The sequence below is a fragment of the Molothrus ater genome, chromosome 28, assembly GCF_012460135.2.
Source record: "Molothrus ater isolate BHLD 08-10-18 breed brown headed cowbird chromosome 28, BPBGC_Mater_1.1, whole genome shotgun sequence".
NCBI lineage: Eukaryota > Metazoa > Chordata > Aves > Passeriformes > Icteridae > Molothrus > Molothrus ater.
Window position 1 is genome coordinate 1784363 of NC_050505.2, and position 15566 is coordinate 1799928.

At 60.7% G+C, this 15566-nt stretch overlaps 3 protein-coding genes across 5 annotated transcripts; 1 reads left to right on the forward strand and 2 right to left on the reverse strand.

Annotated features, from left to right (window-relative positions):
- Window positions 1–3057: 3057 nt before the first annotated feature.
- Window positions 3058–4300, reverse strand: LOC118695135 (pulmonary surfactant-associated protein C-like). The gene is made up of 5 exons (XM_036396543.1): window positions 4262–4300; window positions 3642–4031; window positions 3456–3551; window positions 3273–3383; window positions 3058–3153 (listed from the first exon to the last, which is right to left on the reverse strand). Exons 1-5 carry the CDS (start codon window positions 4298–4300, stop codon window positions 3058–3060), a joined length of 732 nt encoding a protein of 243 aa, XP_036252436.1.
- Window positions 4301–6353: 2053 nt separating this feature from the next.
- Window positions 6354–8302, reverse strand: LOC118695267 (pulmonary surfactant-associated protein C-like). Of its 3 annotated transcripts, none has more exons than XM_036396738.1 (5): window positions 8038–8302; window positions 7789–7938; window positions 7530–7670; window positions 7340–7450; window positions 6354–6692 (listed from the first exon to the last, which is right to left on the reverse strand). In XM_036396738.1, the coding sequence occupies exons 1-5, from the start codon at window positions 8080–8082 to the stop codon at window positions 6591–6593; spliced, it is 549 nt and encodes a 182-aa protein (XP_036252631.1). In that variant the 5' UTR covers window positions 8083–8302; the 3' UTR covers window positions 6354–6590. The 3 variants fall into 3 exon arrangements, with proteins under 3 accessions (XP_036252631.1, XP_054373498.1, XP_036252632.1); XM_054517523.1 differs by having other exon boundaries at window positions 7789–7967; window positions 8038–8087; XM_036396739.2 differs by lacking the exon at window positions 6354–6692 and adding an exon at window positions 6730–6994.
- Window positions 8303–8783: 481 nt separating this feature from the next.
- On the forward strand, window positions 8784–13803 carry LOC118695259 (leucine-rich repeat LGI family member 3-like). The gene is made up of 8 exons (XM_036396721.2): window positions 8784–9215; window positions 10793–10864; window positions 10953–11024; window positions 11111–11182; window positions 11271–11342; window positions 11885–12054; window positions 12538–12702; window positions 12790–13803. Exons 1-8 carry the CDS (start codon window positions 8995–8997, stop codon window positions 13605–13607), a joined length of 1662 nt encoding a protein of 553 aa, XP_036252614.1. The 5' UTR covers window positions 8784–8994; the 3' UTR covers window positions 13608–13803.
- Window positions 13804–15566: the final 1763 nt, after the last annotated feature.

A 15566-nucleotide genomic window follows, 5' to 3' on the forward strand; every position in this document is an offset into this window, starting at 1 on the left:
TGCAGGACACTGGCCACCAGCACTGCAAGCTGGAGCCCTACCTGGAACAGGAGCCTGGGCATCAGGATGGCAATGTCCCCATGCCAGGATCCTTGGGGATGTCACCTGAGGATCAGGATGGGAATGTCCCCATCACAAGAGCCCTGGGGATGTCACCTGAGGATCAGGATGGGAATGTCCCTATCACAGGAGCCCTGGTGGAGGATGTCACCTGGAAGGACCTGAGCATCAGGATGGGAATGTCCTCATGCCAGGAACCCTGAGGGAATGTCACCTGGCATCAGGATGGGAATGTCCCCATGCCAGGGGCCCTGGTTGAGGATGTCACCTGGCATCAGGATGGGAATGTCCCCATGCCAGGAGCCCTGGGGAGATGTCACCTGGAAGGACCTGAGCGTCAGGATGGGAATGTCTTCATCCCAGAAGCCCTGAGGGAATGTCATCTGGAATCAGGATGGGAATATCCCCATCCCAGGAGCCCCAGGGATGTCACCTGGCACAAATGTCACCATCCCAGGAGCCCTGGGGGGATGTTGGGCCTGAGGATCAGGACAGGAATGTCCCCATCACAAGAGCCCTGGGGATGTCACCTGGCATCAGGATGGGAATGTCCCCATGCCAGGAGCCCTGGGGAGATGTCACCTGGAAGGACTTGAGCATCAGGATGGGAATGTCCCCATCCCAGAATCCTTGGGGGAATGTCACCTGGCACAAATGTCCCCATCCCAGGATCCTTGGGGGGATGTCACCTGGCACAAATGTCCTCATCTCAGGAGCTGTGGGGAGGATGGGGACTGACCATCAGGATGGGAATGTCCCCATCCCAGGAACCCTGGGGAGATGTCACCTGAGGATCAGGATGGGAATGTCCTCATCCCAGGAACCCTGGGGAGATGTCACCTGAGGATCAGGATAGGAATGTCCCCATCCCAGGATCCTTGGGGGGATGTCACCTGGCACAAATGTCCTCATCTCAGGAGCTCTGGGGATGTCACCTGGCACAAATGTCCTCATCTCAGGAGCTCTGGGGATGTCACCTGGCACAAATGTCCTCATCTCAGGAGCTATGGGGGCCTGAGCATCAGGATGGGAATGTCCTCACCCCAGGAGCCCTGGGGAGATGTCACCTGGCACAGACACACGGATTCCAGAGCTCCTACCTCACCCTGCCCACCCTGCAGGGCTTCCTTGGCACCCTGGAACGTCAGGTGGGCGATGCCGAGGCCTGGCACCGGCGCAGCCGTGAGGGTGGGGGACGCCAGGAGCTGCCAGGAGCATTCCTGGATCCCATCCTCAGCTCGTCCATGCCCACAACCTGCACACAAGGAGCAGCCCGGGGTGTTCCCAGCACCTTTTCCCCACAGAACCAGGACTGGTGACCCCGGGAGGTGCCCGTGCAGTGAGAGCCTGGCACTGGGTTGTGCCCTGTGGCCACTGTCACACAGCCCAGGGGGGCTGCAGGGTGGCAGCTCCTCCTCCCAGGGATGGGACCCCTCACTCCCATCATCTGCAGGGGGGTTTTACTCTGATTTCCCCTGCCAGGACCCCCGAGGTCCCCGCTGTGCCGCAAACCTCCGGAAATGGGAATTATTGCACAAGGACCTGGCCCTGCCAACTTTCTGTCACCTCCTCCATCTGCTCCAGCCTTGGGGGGGTCTGGGGGTCAGGGAGGGTTTGGGAGGGGACGCCCTGGAGCTGCAGGAGGCCCTGGATGGGTGCCCCAGGTCCCAGCTGGCTGCAGGAGCAGCTGCCCTGGTGCCAGGGGGGGAAAGGGGCTGGGGGCAGTGTGGGGCAGTGGGGGCTGGTGGTCCTCACTTGGGGCTGGTGGGCTCCCATTGCTGGGATGGGATGGGCTGCTCTGTGTTCCTCATCTCAGCCGCCAGTTCAGTGTCCTGATCCCAATAACTCCTGGTCCTATTAATGCCAGAATCCCATCCTAATAAAGCCTGATCCTAATAAAATTGTGGTCCTGATCCTTATTATAAAATTATAACTCCTGATCCTTGTAGAACCAGCATCTCAGTCCTGATAGTGTCTGATCCCAATACACCTGATCCCAATGGCACCAATATCCCAGTCCCAACAACTCCCGATCCTAACAACACCAACATCCTGATCCCAATAATTCCTGATCCTAACAGCATTCCTGTCCTAATAACACCTGAGCTGAATATTGCCTGATCCCAACACCAGCTCTGTCATCCTAAAACCCCAATAATTCCCAATTCTTATAGTGCCTGATCCTAATAACACCAACATCCTTGGTGTTGAATTATTGATCCCAATAATTCCTGATCCTAACCGTACCAGCATTCCTGTCCTAACAACACCTGAGCTGAATAATGATCCCAGCACCAGCTCCCTCATCTTAAAAACCCCAATAATTCCCAATTCTTCCAACGCCTGATCCTGACGGCTCCTGATCCCAGCGGCCTGTCCTAAATCACCCGGTGCTAACGATCCCTGTCCTCGGGCAGCGTCTGGTGGCCGCTGCTTTCGGCACAGGCTGTCTCCAGGAATAGCTCCCAGACCTGATTCTGGTTCCTTTATTCCAGCCCGGCACAGCACAAACCCATTTTTCCCCCCGGGTCAGCTCAGGTCAGGCAGCCACGCCCGGGGGGGAGCCCTCAGTGAGCCCCCAGGCTGTGGCAGCGACAGAAATTCCCCCAAAATCCAAGCCCGGAGCCCCTCAAGGCGTTTTTGAGGCAGGGGGAAGGCGGGAGCTGGCGGGGAGCGAAGAACTGGAACGGAGAATTGTGTTTTTCTTTAAATGTCATGTTGTTTTAAGCTCATTTTTGCACTTGGGTTTGGCGAAGCGGAGAAGACTTAAGTGACAAACCAGCTGTCCCCCGGCCCAGCGCAGACACCCCCGCCCCGCCCCCGGCCCAGCGCCGACCCCCGGCCCCCTCCTCACCCCCCGCACCCCAAAATTCGGGTGGGCACGGCGGCGGCGGCCCCGATGCTCCCAGCGGGGCTGTGCCCGTCGGGGGCGCTGCCAGGCAAAGCTGGCGCTGTGGGGGCGCTGCAGGGTGGGCGGGGGTCCCGCAGCCCCCCCTGCTAAGCCCAGTACACCGGGAGGAGGCTGCACAGGATGCCCGCCGTGGTGCCCAGCAGGGAGCGGTCAGCCAGGGGCACCGAGATCTTGTCTTCAGCCTGGGTAGGGGGGGAACAAGGCACATCCTTCATCATCATCTTCATCATTCCTCCCCTCAGGGAGGGGCTGCACAAGGCACTGAGCCCCCCAGCTCCCCCAGACCCAGCCAGGTCCTCACCTGCCGGCGCTGGAAGGTCTCGACCACGCTGTCCAGCCCCGGGATGTTGTCCTTGTCCACTCGGGTCACGTAGCAGGCGCGGTGCAGCCGGGCTCTGTAGCTCACCAGCAGCTGTTGGAAGCCAAAGCGGGCTCAGCCTCATCCCATTTCCCCCTGCCCGTGTCCCCAGAGCCCCCCACTCACATTCCTGTAGTCATAGATGACCGTGGCCGCGTTGCCGTCCCCGCTGTCCAGGTAGAAAGTGGCCGCGTCCTCTTCCCACAAAGGGCCCCGCAGCACCTGGAGGGGACCCAGGGGCATCTCAGAGCCTGCAGCAGCCCCTTCCCCTGGCATGGGGGTGCTGCTGATGGCACTGGGGGTGGCACTCACGGTGTCGGCGTGGCGCTGCTCCACGCTCAGCCACATCAGCAGCGCGCCGGCGATGATGACCACGAGCAGGACCAGCAGCACCACCACGATGAGCAGGCAGCGCAGGCGGCCGCAGCTCAGCAGCTTGCGGGGCAGGTAGCACAGCAGCCGAGGGACGAAGCACAGCGACTTCTTGAGGCAGCCGGAGCAGCTGGCGCAGCCGGGACACTTGGGACACTTGGGACACTTGGGGCACTGGCAGCACTTGGGCAGGCAGCAGCATTTGGCGCAGCACCAGCTGCATTTGGTGCAGCATTTGGCGCAGCACCAGCTGCATTTGGTGCAGCATTTGGCGCAGCACGTGGCGCAGGGCAAGCAGCAGCCTGGGCAGCAGCAGCCGTTCCCCGAGTCCTGGGGTGCAGGAAAATGGGGGGATTTGGGGTCAGCTGGGGGATGCAGGAGGTTGAGGGTGGGATTGCAGCTCTGATCCCGCTGCCCCTGGGCGCTGGGAATGCAGCATCCCACGGTCCAACACCTCACCCTGGGCACTGGTGCCTTGCTGGGATAACCTGGGCAAAGCCCTGTGCCCAGCTGGCTGCAGGGACACCCCGGGGTGGCAGTGCCACCCTGCAGGGACTCACCTCCTCTTCAAGCACCACTTGCTTCATGCTGCTCTCCATGGCTGCTGCCTCCTCCTCCTCCTCCTCCTCCTCCTCTTCCTCCCATTCCCAGCCCAGTCTGACTGCAGGGACTGGGAACTTTATACTGGGGCACTGGGGTGGGGACCCTGTGGAGGGTTTGGTGGCCCTGGGGTGCAGCCAGGCCCTGGCATGTGACCACTCCACCGGTGTTTGCTGAGCGCCCACTCCCAGCTGCATCCCCCTGGGAACCTGCAGCTCAAGAGGCTCCGAGGGCACTGGGTCAAGGACCCTTGTCCCCAGGCACGGGGACTTCTCTGCTGCCCAGGAGTGAGGTGGCAGGGCCAAAACAAACCCTCCAGGGTGGAGCATCCGGCTGTGGCTGTGCCCAGGGTGGGAGCTGGCTCGTGTCCCTTTGCCAGCTCGGGCACCTGCAGCTGCTTGATGTGGCAAGGAGCAAACAGGACGTGAAATATTTCCTGTAATCCACAGGGATGGGGTGGGAGCAGGGTCACTGTGGCGTGGGGAGTGTCCCTGACCCTCATTCCTGCTCCTGAGGCTGCTCAGGCACTGCTGGTGGCTGTTGGGGCTGCCAGAGGCGCCCACAGTGGGGATTTTTTGGGGTTAGGGGGTCCCAGCTCCGCCATGTCCCCCTCAGGTGGCAGGGGGACACTGCTGGACCTTGGTTCTGCCCATCCACGAGCTCCTCCTGCAACTGGGACCCCTCCAGCCCTCCCTGAGACCCCCAACACCCCCAATACTGATGAGGGAGTGAACACTGCCTCTTTTCCCAGGGTGTCAAGGGCCACGAGAGTCCCTTGAGTGGCTCCTGGCTGTTTGTTCTGTCCCCATGGGAGCCCTTATCACCTTTCCTGGCCCATGGCACCCCCTTGACCCAGCTCCTTATCACGGTCAGGGTTTTTTGGGAAGCAGAGCTGCTGGCTCTGAGTCAGCACATGCAGTGTCCCTCCTGTTCCCTGTCACCCCCCAGAGCTCTGACCCTGCTCTCTGCCTGTGCTGATGATTTTGGGGACAACACCGAGTTTGCAGCTCTGGAAAGACCAAATCAACTTCCAGGGGTCTCTTTTTCCCCTCCCAGCCTTGCTGCTCCTCTGTTTTTCAGTGCAGCACTTGGGAGTGGCCCCAAAGGCTGCTCCCAGCTGATGAAGGGGCAAGAGGAGCTGGAATGGGTGGGAAAAGGGAGAGGAGGAGCAGGAGCTGGAGCTGGAGCAAGTGGATCGTGGTGTCTGTGGGTAACGCTTGGTTCCCACTGGGGACATGGCACTGTCCCTCTGTCCCCAGCTGCACCAGGAGGGGACGGGGTTGGGAGCTGTTCCTGAAGGGCTGGAAGGGCAGGGGCTGCTCCTCTGTCCTCACCCTCCATCCCCCAGACTGAGGGGGCACAGCTGGGGACAATGGGAGGGCACAGGAGGGGACAATGAGAGGGAACAGGAGGGGACACTGGGAGGACACAGTTGGGGACAATGGGAGGGCACAGCTGGGGACAATGAGAGGGCACAGGTGGGGCAATGAGAGGACACAGGAGGGGACCCGGGGGGAACACAGGTGGGGACAATGGGAGGGCACAGGTGGGGACACTGGGGGGACACAGTTGGGAACAGTGGGAGGACACAGGTGGGGACAATGGGAGGGCACAGTTGGGGACATTGGGGGGACACAGTTGGGGACAATGGGAGGGCACAGCTGGGGACAATGAGAGGATGGAGTTGGGGACAATGAGAGGACACAGTTGGGGACATTGCAGGGACACAGTTGGGGACACTTGGAGGCCCCAGGTGGGGACATTGGGAGGACACAGTTGGGGACATTGCGGGGACATAGTTGGGGACACTGGGAGGGCACAGCTGGGGGACACTGAGAGGGCATAGATGGGGACATTGGGAGGGCACAGCTGGGGACATTGGGAGGGCCCAGCTGGGGACATTGGGACCGTCGTGTGCCGTTGTGCTGCTGCCCCCCGGTGTTTGCTCCCTCCCAACACGAGGGATTCCCTTCCCCACCCTGCACCCCACAAGGGGACACCCCTGGGACGCCTTGTCCCTGTCCCCAGCACCCAGGAAGGGCAAGAGCACACTTGGAGGTGGGAACACAGGCTTTACTTTGTAGACAGAAGCAAATCCCGAAGCAAATCCCGCTTTTTTTTATGGCGAGAGCAGCGGGAAAGCCGCGGTGCCGAGCGACAGTGGGCGGGGTGGCTGTCCCCGGGGTGGGGATGAGGAGGAGGAGGAGGAGGAGAGATTCCCGCCTGGAAGGGGACAGTGGGGGACAGTGCCACTCCCATGTCGCTGTCCCATCCCGCTGGGAGCTGCTGCTACGCCCAGAACACGGGGACGGCGCTGCAGAGGATGTTGATGGTGGTGCCCAGGATGGAGCGGTCAGCCAGGGGCACGGCCTTGTCCCCAGCGTCCTCATCCTGCAGGACACAGAATGGAGCAGAGCAGCCACAGAGGGACAAAGCCCAGCCCCACATTCCCCAGGCTGTGCTCCACCCTCGTGGCAGCGGGGTTGTGAGACAGAGGAGAAATTCTCCAGAGTAGAAATTCTCCAGAGCAGAAATCCATTTTGATTTAGGTGAAATCCATTTAGTAGAAATCCATTGATTTAGTAGTTGATTTAGTAGAAATCCATTTTGATTTAGGTGAAATGTACATCTTTGAGTCTGTGGTTGGAAAACATGGCTATGTAGCCTGACTGCAGAACCTAGGCTCAGAGAAACTGCTTCAGTGAAGGACAGAGATAAGGGGGAGGAGACAAAAAGTGATAAAGAGAGACAGAGACTGCTGTGAGAGCAGGTCAACCTGACCCAGGAATTTTTTCAGATAAAGAAGAACTAGCGGCAGATATCACGCGAAATTCATAAAAATGAATATGTATGAACCTATTGTGACGTTGTGTGCATATGTATTTGAGAGGGGGATAAAAAGAGACCTGAAGTTCCCAGAGGTCCCCTTGTCTTTTAAGGAGAGTAATCTCCACATGCTGTAATAAACATACCGGCTTTACAACTTTCACGAAGTTGTAGAGTTTTTAGTTATCTCCACAAAACAGTTGTCACCTCACCTGCCGGCGCTGGAAGGTCTCGGTGACAGCGTCCAGCCCCGGGAAGTTGTCCTTGTCCACCCGGGTGATGTAGCAGGCTCGGTGACGCCAGGACCTGTAGCCGACCAGCAGCTGGTGGCAGACAGAGCCGGCTCAGCCGCACGGTGCTGCGGTGCCACGCAGGTCCCCATGTCCCCGTGTCCCCACGCACCTTGCTGTAGTCGTAGACCACCGCGGCCGAGCCGTTGAGCCCATCCCGCACCGCGAACGTGCCGCTCCTCTCCCTCCTGCTCACGGCGAGCTTCTGGGGGCTCCCCTCGCCATCCAGCCCCTGGATGCTCATCCGCAGCACCTGCCGGGGGGAGAGGGCTCAGAGGGATCTGCGGGGGCTGAACCTGTCCCTACAAACGGCGGTGCCACCCCAGAGCCCCTCCCGGAGCCGGTGGCACCGCGGGCAGCGCCGCCCTCACCGTCTCGGCGTGGGACTCGCTGAGGTGCAGCCCCAGCAGCAGGAAGGTGACGTTGACCACCACGAGGGCCACCAGCACCAGCGCCACCATCAGCAGGAGGCTCTTGAGCTCGTGGGGGATGCAGGGCAGGCGCGGGGACTCCGTGTACCTCTGCGTTGGGGACACACGGGAGCACCCGGCTGAGCCAGCGCCGGGGGTGGCAGCGGGGGCTCGGCCCCTCGGCCAGGGCGGGTGCTGGGTGCTCCTTACCGGAGGTGCCTCCTCCATCAGCGCCTCTTTAGAGCTGTCCTCCATCTCTCCGTGCGCTCCTGTCCCTTTGCCAGCCCGGGCCCGGGGGCATTTATAGGATCCCGGGTGGGCCGGGGAGGGCTGGGACCATTCCAGCTGCCGAGTGCCACTTGTGCTGTTTGCTGAGCCCGCAAAGAGCCAGGGAGGGGACAGAAAACCACCGAGGGCCCTTCCGCGGCGTTTGTCCGGCAGCGGTGCCAAGGCAAACAGCGGGCAGTGCCCACCCTCCCCACCCGGCCCGGGGCTGTGGCAGGAGGGGCCCAGCACGTCCCGGGGGGGCTGCACCCCTGGTTCTGCACGGGCAGCTGTGCGAGCCCCCCCCGGGGCGGGCAAGGAGCTGGCTGCACTCATTGTTCCCGAGGGCACCGTGCCAGGGACGGCGCAGATGGACGCCTGGCATGGGAGAGATGGGTGCCAGGGACGGACGGGTGCCCGGCGCGGCGTGGGTGGGTGCCCGGTGTGCCCAGGGCGAGGAGCTGGGGGGGCAGCGCTGCAGCGCCGAGCTGGGGGAGCCGCTCCGGGGGGCCTCACCCCTGGCGTGTCCCCCCAAGTTCTGCGCACCCCAAGAGCAGCCGGGGCCGCCACCCCGGCGGGGAACCCCGAGTTTGGGACACGCGCGCACGGACACGCGTGCCCGGGGATGCTGGCGCTGTCACTCAGCCGCATCCTTCATCCCTCCCTCCTTCCCTCCCTCCTTCTCTCCGTCCCTCCCTCCCGCAGCAGCTCCCGGGCATGGTGTGCTGCAGAGCCGCGGGTCAGGCGCCCGCAGCCTCCGCCGCTTCTCCTCCACCCTGAGATCCCCGGGGGAATAAAAAAAAAACAAGAGAGAGAAAAAATTAAAAGGTTTTTCCACAGCTGCCGGGCACAGCGGCGTTGGGAGCAGCTGCAGGGATCAAGCAGGGATCGGGCCAGGGCGTGATGGAGCTGCGGCGCGGCAGGAGGATGCCGAGGGAGCAGCTCCCCGCTCGCCTCCTCCTCCTCCTCCTCCTCGCCGTGGCCTGGCTCTGGCTGCCGGCGGAGGGGCGGCGGCCCCCCCGGCCTCCCCCTTGCCCCCCGAGCTGCTCCTGCACCCGGGACACGGCTTTTTGCGTGGACTCCAAGGCCGTGCCCAAAAACCTGCCCCCCGAGGTCATCTCGCTGTGAGTACCGGGGTTGGGGACGGCGATGGGGACAGCGTCACATCCCAGGAGAGCAGGGCTGGCAGGGGCTGCTGGCGGTCCTGGAGGGGCAGGGACACCCCTGCTGTGCTGCACAGGGGGACAAAGGGGTGACAGGGCGGGGTCCGGGGGAACGAGGAGGCTGGGGACAGCCCGGGACACGTCCCTGAGTCCTGCGGTGCTGGCACGCACAGCCATCCATCGGTGCCAAGCAGGGCAGGGCTGCAGCCTGTCCCCGCCGCGACCTTGGGGACAGGAACCCGAGGGGACACGGCGGTGACCTTGGGGTGCAGAACCCCCAGGGGACACGGCGGTGACCTTGGGGAGCACAGCCCCGGGGGGACACGGCTGGGGAGGGGGGGTGATGATGGAGGGTCCCTGGGGACAGGGCTGTGCCCCGCAGCCTGGCACGGGGAGATGCGGCACTGGGGGTGTTTACAGCTGGTGAGTGTGGTTACACACCCGTTGGTGTATATTTACACGTGTGTGTGCTACACGTCTGTGTGTGTGTGCTTACACACCTGTTTGTGTGTGTTACACCTGGCTGTCAGTGTGTTTACACACCCGTTTTTGTCTTACACCTGTCTCTGTGTGTTTACAGGTGTTGTTACACACCTGTGTGTGTGTTACACCTGTCTGTGTGTGCTTGCACAGCCGTTTACATGTGTTACACGTGTGTGTGCTTACACACCTGTTTGTGTGTGTTACACCTGTGTGTGTGCTTACACACCCATTCATGTGTGTTTACACATGTATATATGCTTACATACCCATTTGTGTGTGGTTACACACCTGTTTGTGTGTTACACCTGTGTGTGTGCTTACACACCCATTCGTGTGTGTTTACACATGTATATGTGCTTACATACCCATTTGTGTGTGGTTACACACCTGTTTGTGTGTGTTACACCTGTGTGTGTGTTTACACACCCATTCATGTGTGTTTACACATGTATATGTGCTTACATATCCATTTGTGTGTGCTTACACACCTGTTCGTTTGTGTTACCCCTGTGTGTGTGCTTGCACACTTGTTTGTGTGTGTTACACCTGTTTGTGTGTGTTAAACCTGTGTCTGTGTGTGTGTTACACACCTATTTGTGTGTGTTTACACACTTGTTTGTGTGTGTTACACCTGTGTGTGTTACACACCTGTTTGTGTTACACCTCTGTGTGTGTTACACACCTGTTTGTGTGTGTTACACCTGTGTGTGTTACACACGCATTTGTGTGTGTTTACACACCTGTCTGTGTGTGTTACACCAGTCTGTGTGTGCTTGCACACCCATTTCTCTGTGTTCACACACATGTGCAAGCACGTGGCCCCAGGCCAGGGGCTGCCGCAGGCCGTGGGCAGCCTGGGGTTGGTGCCAGCCCTGTCCCCTCCGTGTCCCCACACCGGGCAGGGTGGCTGCAGGGGTCCCTGTGCCCATGCCAGCAGCCCTCATGGGCTGCCCTGGCAGGCAGCAGGTGACACCGAGCCCATGCTGGGGGACACGGGGGTGGCAGTGCCAGGCTGCTGCCATCCCCTGCCCTGCAGCTCCGTCTCTCTCCCGCAGGACCATGGTGAACGCGGCTTTCACGGAGATCCGGGAGGCGGCTTTCGCCCACATCCCCTCCCTGCAGTTCCTGTAGGTGCCCCCCTGGTGCCCCCCTCGGTGCCCACCTGGTGCCCACCCTGCCCAGCCCGGCGCTGACGCCTCCCCCCTCTCTTTGCAGCCTCCTCAACTCCAACAAGTTCACGCTGATCGGGGACAACGCCTTTGCCGGGCTCTCGCACCTGCAGTACCTGTGTGTGACACTGGGACAGGGAGGGGACAGGGAGGGGACACGGGGGAGCCTCGGGATGGCCCCGTCACTGTCTGCTCCCGTTCCAGGTTCATTGAGAACAACGACATCCAGGCGCTCTCAAAGGCCACTTTCCGCGGGCTCAAGTCCCTGACACACCTGTGAGCACCTGGGGGACACTGTGGGGGTGGCCCTGTCCCTTCATCACTGTCAGGGATGTGTCACCCCCACAACCCTTCTTGTCCCCAGCTCCTTGGCCAACAACAACCTGCAGACGCTGCCACGGGACCTCTTCAAGCCGCTGGACATCCTGAGTGACCTGTGAGGCTGCCACAGCACCGGGGACCCCGGGCTGGGAGGGGGTGACAGCTCAGGGGCTGGCACTGGGGCAGGGTGTGGTGTGCTGGGGGTGACTCGGGGCCATCCCTGGCAGGGACCTCCAGGACACTGAGCTGGGGAGAGGGTGACACACCAGTGGGTGCTGGGGGTGATGGTGCCATCCTTGGCAGGGATACCCAGCACACTGAGCTGGGGAGAGGTGACATCCTGGTGGGTGTTGGGGGTGGCTTGGGGCCATCCCTGGCATGAGGCCTGGGACACTGAGTAGGAAGAGGGTGACACAGCAGTGAGTTCTGGGCGTGACTCGGTGCCATGCCTGGCAGGGACCTCCAGCACACTGAGCTGGGGAGAGGTGACATCCTGGTGGGTACTGGTGCCATCCTTGGGATGGGACATTGAGCTGGGGTGAGGTGACATCCTGGTGGGTACTGGTGCCATCCCTGGCAGGGACCCTAGGGACACTGAGCTGGGGTGAGGTGACATCCTGGTGGGTGCTGGGTGTGACTCGGTGCCATCCCTGGCAGGGACCTCCGTGGCAACTCGCTGGCCTGTGACTGCAAGATCAAGTGGCTGGTGGAGTGGCTGGAGAGCACCAACACCACGGTCCCCGCCGTCTTCTGCAGCAGCCCCGGGCAGTTCGAGGGACAGCGGATCCGGGACCTGGCGCTCGGTGACTTCCAGTGCATCACCACGGGTGAGGCACCACCGCTGTGAGGGTGCTCGCTGTGAGGGGGTCCGAGGATGAGGGAAGAGATGAGGGTCTGACTCTATGTTTCAGGAGGTAGATTTATTATTTTATGATATATATTACATGAAAACTATACTAAAAGAAGAGAAGAAAGGATTTCATCAGAAGGATAGCTAAGAATAGAAAAAGAAGGAATTGTGGCTTGTGGCTTGGATAGAGAGTCTGAGCCAGCTGGGCTGTGATTGGCCATTGATTAGAAACAACCACATGAGCCCAATCCCAGATGCACCTGTTGCATTCCACTGCAGCAGATAACCATTGGTTACATTTTGTTCCTGAGGCCTCTCAGCTTCTCAGGAGGAAAAATCCTAAGGAAAGGATTTTTCATAAAACATGTCTGTGACACACCGCCACCTGCCACCTGCCACCTGTCACTTGTCACCTCACTCTGGGTGTTCAGACCTTCACTGCCACCTCTCCCTGCTCCAGATTTCGTGATGCACCAGGTCCTGCCCTTCCAGGCGGTGTCGGCCGAGCCCTTCACCTACGCCAGTGACCTGTACGTGGCCCTGGCACAGCCCAGCGCCAGCAGCTGCTCCATCCTCAAGTGGGACTACGTGGAGCGCAAACTCCGCGACTTCGACCGCATCCCCGGTGAGGAATCGGGCTGGGGGTCCCCTCCTGGGCCAGGACCCTCTTTGGGGTGCCCTGGCACGGTGTGACTCTGTGTTCTGTCACCAGCTCACTCGGCGGTGCACTGCAAGCCCATCGTGGCGCAGGAGCAGCTCTACGTGGTGGTGGCGCAGCTCTTTGGCGGCTCCTACATCTACCGCTGGGACACGGCCGTGGACAAGTTCATCAAGATCCAGGACATCGACAGCCAGAAGATCCGCAAGCCCAACGACATCGAGGCCTTCCAGATCGAGGGCGACTGGTACTTCGTCATCGCCGACAGCTCCAAGGCGGGCTCCACCAGCCTCTACCGCCTCAACCAGAACGGCTTCTACTCCCACCAAGCCCTGCACGCCTGGCACCGCGACACCGACGTGGAGTACGTGGAGAACGACGGCAAACCCCGGCTGATCATCTCCAGCAGCTCCCAGGCGCCCGTCATCTACCAGTGGAGCCGGGCTCAGAAGCAGTTCGTGCCTCAGGGCGAGGTGGGCGAGATGCTGGACGTGCAGATGGTCAAACACTTCAGGGCCAAGCGGGAGCAGTTCCTGTGCCTCAGCCGCTACATCGGCGACTCCAAGGTGGTGCGCTGGGAAGGGCAGCGCTTCGTGGAGGTGCAGACGCTGCCGTCCCGCGGCTCCATGGTGATGCAGCCCTTCGCCGTGGGCCAGCGGCAGTACCTGGCGCTGGGCAGCGACTTCTCCTTCACCCACGTCTACCTGTGGGAAGAGGAGAAGCAGAAATTCGCCAAGTTCCAGGAGCTGTCGGTGCAGGCGCCGCGGGCGTTCCGGGCCGTGCCGGCGGCCGACGTGCAGCTGCTGCTGGCGCCCAGCTTCAAGGCCAACACGCTGGTGTACCGGCACGTGGTGGTGGACCTCAGCCTGTAGCTGGCACCCGGAGAGCCACCGGACATGCATGAGCCCACCACCCTTTGTCCCACCCCCTGTGATGGCCCTCCACCTTCACCCAGACCCACGGTGCCTCAGTTTCCCCACGGTGCTCCCGGGTTCACGCTGTGGGACACCCCTTGTGCTGCAGAGCTGCACCCCTGGGGGGGTGGACAGGGTTTGGGGGGGGTCTTGGGTTTGGGAGCTGGGGGTAGGAAAGGAGGGGGGACAGCAAGCAGGGATGTGGCAGGAGGGGTGGGGGGTTCCCAGGACGCTGAGGGGCTTTGGGATGGTCCAAAGTGGGTGGGATGGGCAAGGTGGATGTGGTGGGATGGCCTAGGGAGGATGGGGTGCTCTGAGATGGATGCAGATGGGATGCTGGGGATGATGATGGGATGCTGGGGATGATGATGGGTTGCTCCAAGGCCAGCGGGATGCCCTGAGGATGATGATGGGATGCTCCAGGATGCTCTGAGGATGATGCTGGGATGCCCCGAGGATGATGATGGGATGCTCCAGGATGCTCTGAGGTGGATGAAGCAGTGGACAGAGGAATGCTCCAGGCCAGCAGCTCCTGTCCCTCTCCATGCATGCCCAGCAGCTCCCCGTGCCCACGGCCCAGCTGCCAGGCAGGACCCAGCGTGCCAGCGGCGTGTCCGTGCCCACCAACCCCCCAATAAATGCACTGCGCCCCCCAGCCCTGCCCGTGTGTCCTTCGGGTGGTGCCACCACCTCCACCCGACATTCTGTTCCCTCAGGGAGAGGAAATTCCTCCTTTTAGGGTGCACATGGGGTTTTTTTCCAGCAGAAACCTCAGCTCACCTCGGTGCCCACTCCATCCCACAGTCTGCTGTCCCAGGGAGAGGAAATTCCTCATTTTTGGATGCCCCTGGCCCTGCACTTGGTGTTTCTTCCGGCAGAAACCTCATCCCACCTTGGTTCCTGCTCCATCTGACATTCTGCTCCCCCAGGGAGAAGGAATTCCTTATCTTGTGTGCTCCTGGCCCCACATGTGGGGTTTTTTCTGGCAGAAACCTCGTCCTACCTTAGTGCCACATTCTGCTCCCCAGGGAGAGGGAATTCCACATTTTTAGGGCGCCCATGGGGTTTTTACCAGCAGAAACCTCATCCCACCTCATTGCTTGCTCCACCCAACATTCTGCTATCCCAGGGAGAGGGAATTCCTCATTTTTGGGTGCTCCTGACCCATATATGGGGTTTTTTCCAGCAGAAACCTCAGCCCACCTCAGTGCTTGCTCCATCCAACATTCTGCTCCACCAGGGAGAGGGAATTCCTCATTTTGGGGTTCTCCTGACCCTACAGATGGGTTTTTTTCCAACAAAAAACCTTGGCCCACCTTGGTGCGTGACATTCTGCTTCCCCAGAGAGAAGGAATTCCTCATTTTAGGGTGCACATGGGGTTTTTTCCAGCAGAAACCTCCTCCCACCTCAGTGCCTGACATTCTACTGCCCCAGGGAGAGGGGATTCCTCCTTTTAGGGTGAACATGGGGTTTTTTCCAGCAGAAACCCCATCCCACCTTGGTACCTGCTTCATCCCACATTCTGCTCCCCCAGGGAGAGGGAATTCCTCATTTTTGGGTGCTTCTGACCCCACATGTGGAGTTTTTTCCTGAGCCCACCGCAGTGCCCGCTCCATCTGATATTCTGCTCTCCCAGGGGGAGGGAATTCCTCATTTTTGGGTGCTCCAGGCCCTGCACTTGGTGTTTTATTCCAGCAGAAACCCTGGCCCGCCTCAGTGCCCACTCTATCCAACATTCTGCAACCCCAGGGAGAGGGAATTTCCTCATTTTTGGGTGCCTGTGGGGTTTTTTCCAGCAGAAACCTCCTCCCACCTCGGTGCCGGCTCAGTCCAACATTCTGCTGCCCCAAGGAGAGGGAAATCCTCATTTTGGGATGCTCCAGGCCCTCCACGTGGGTTTTGGGGTTTTTCTCAGC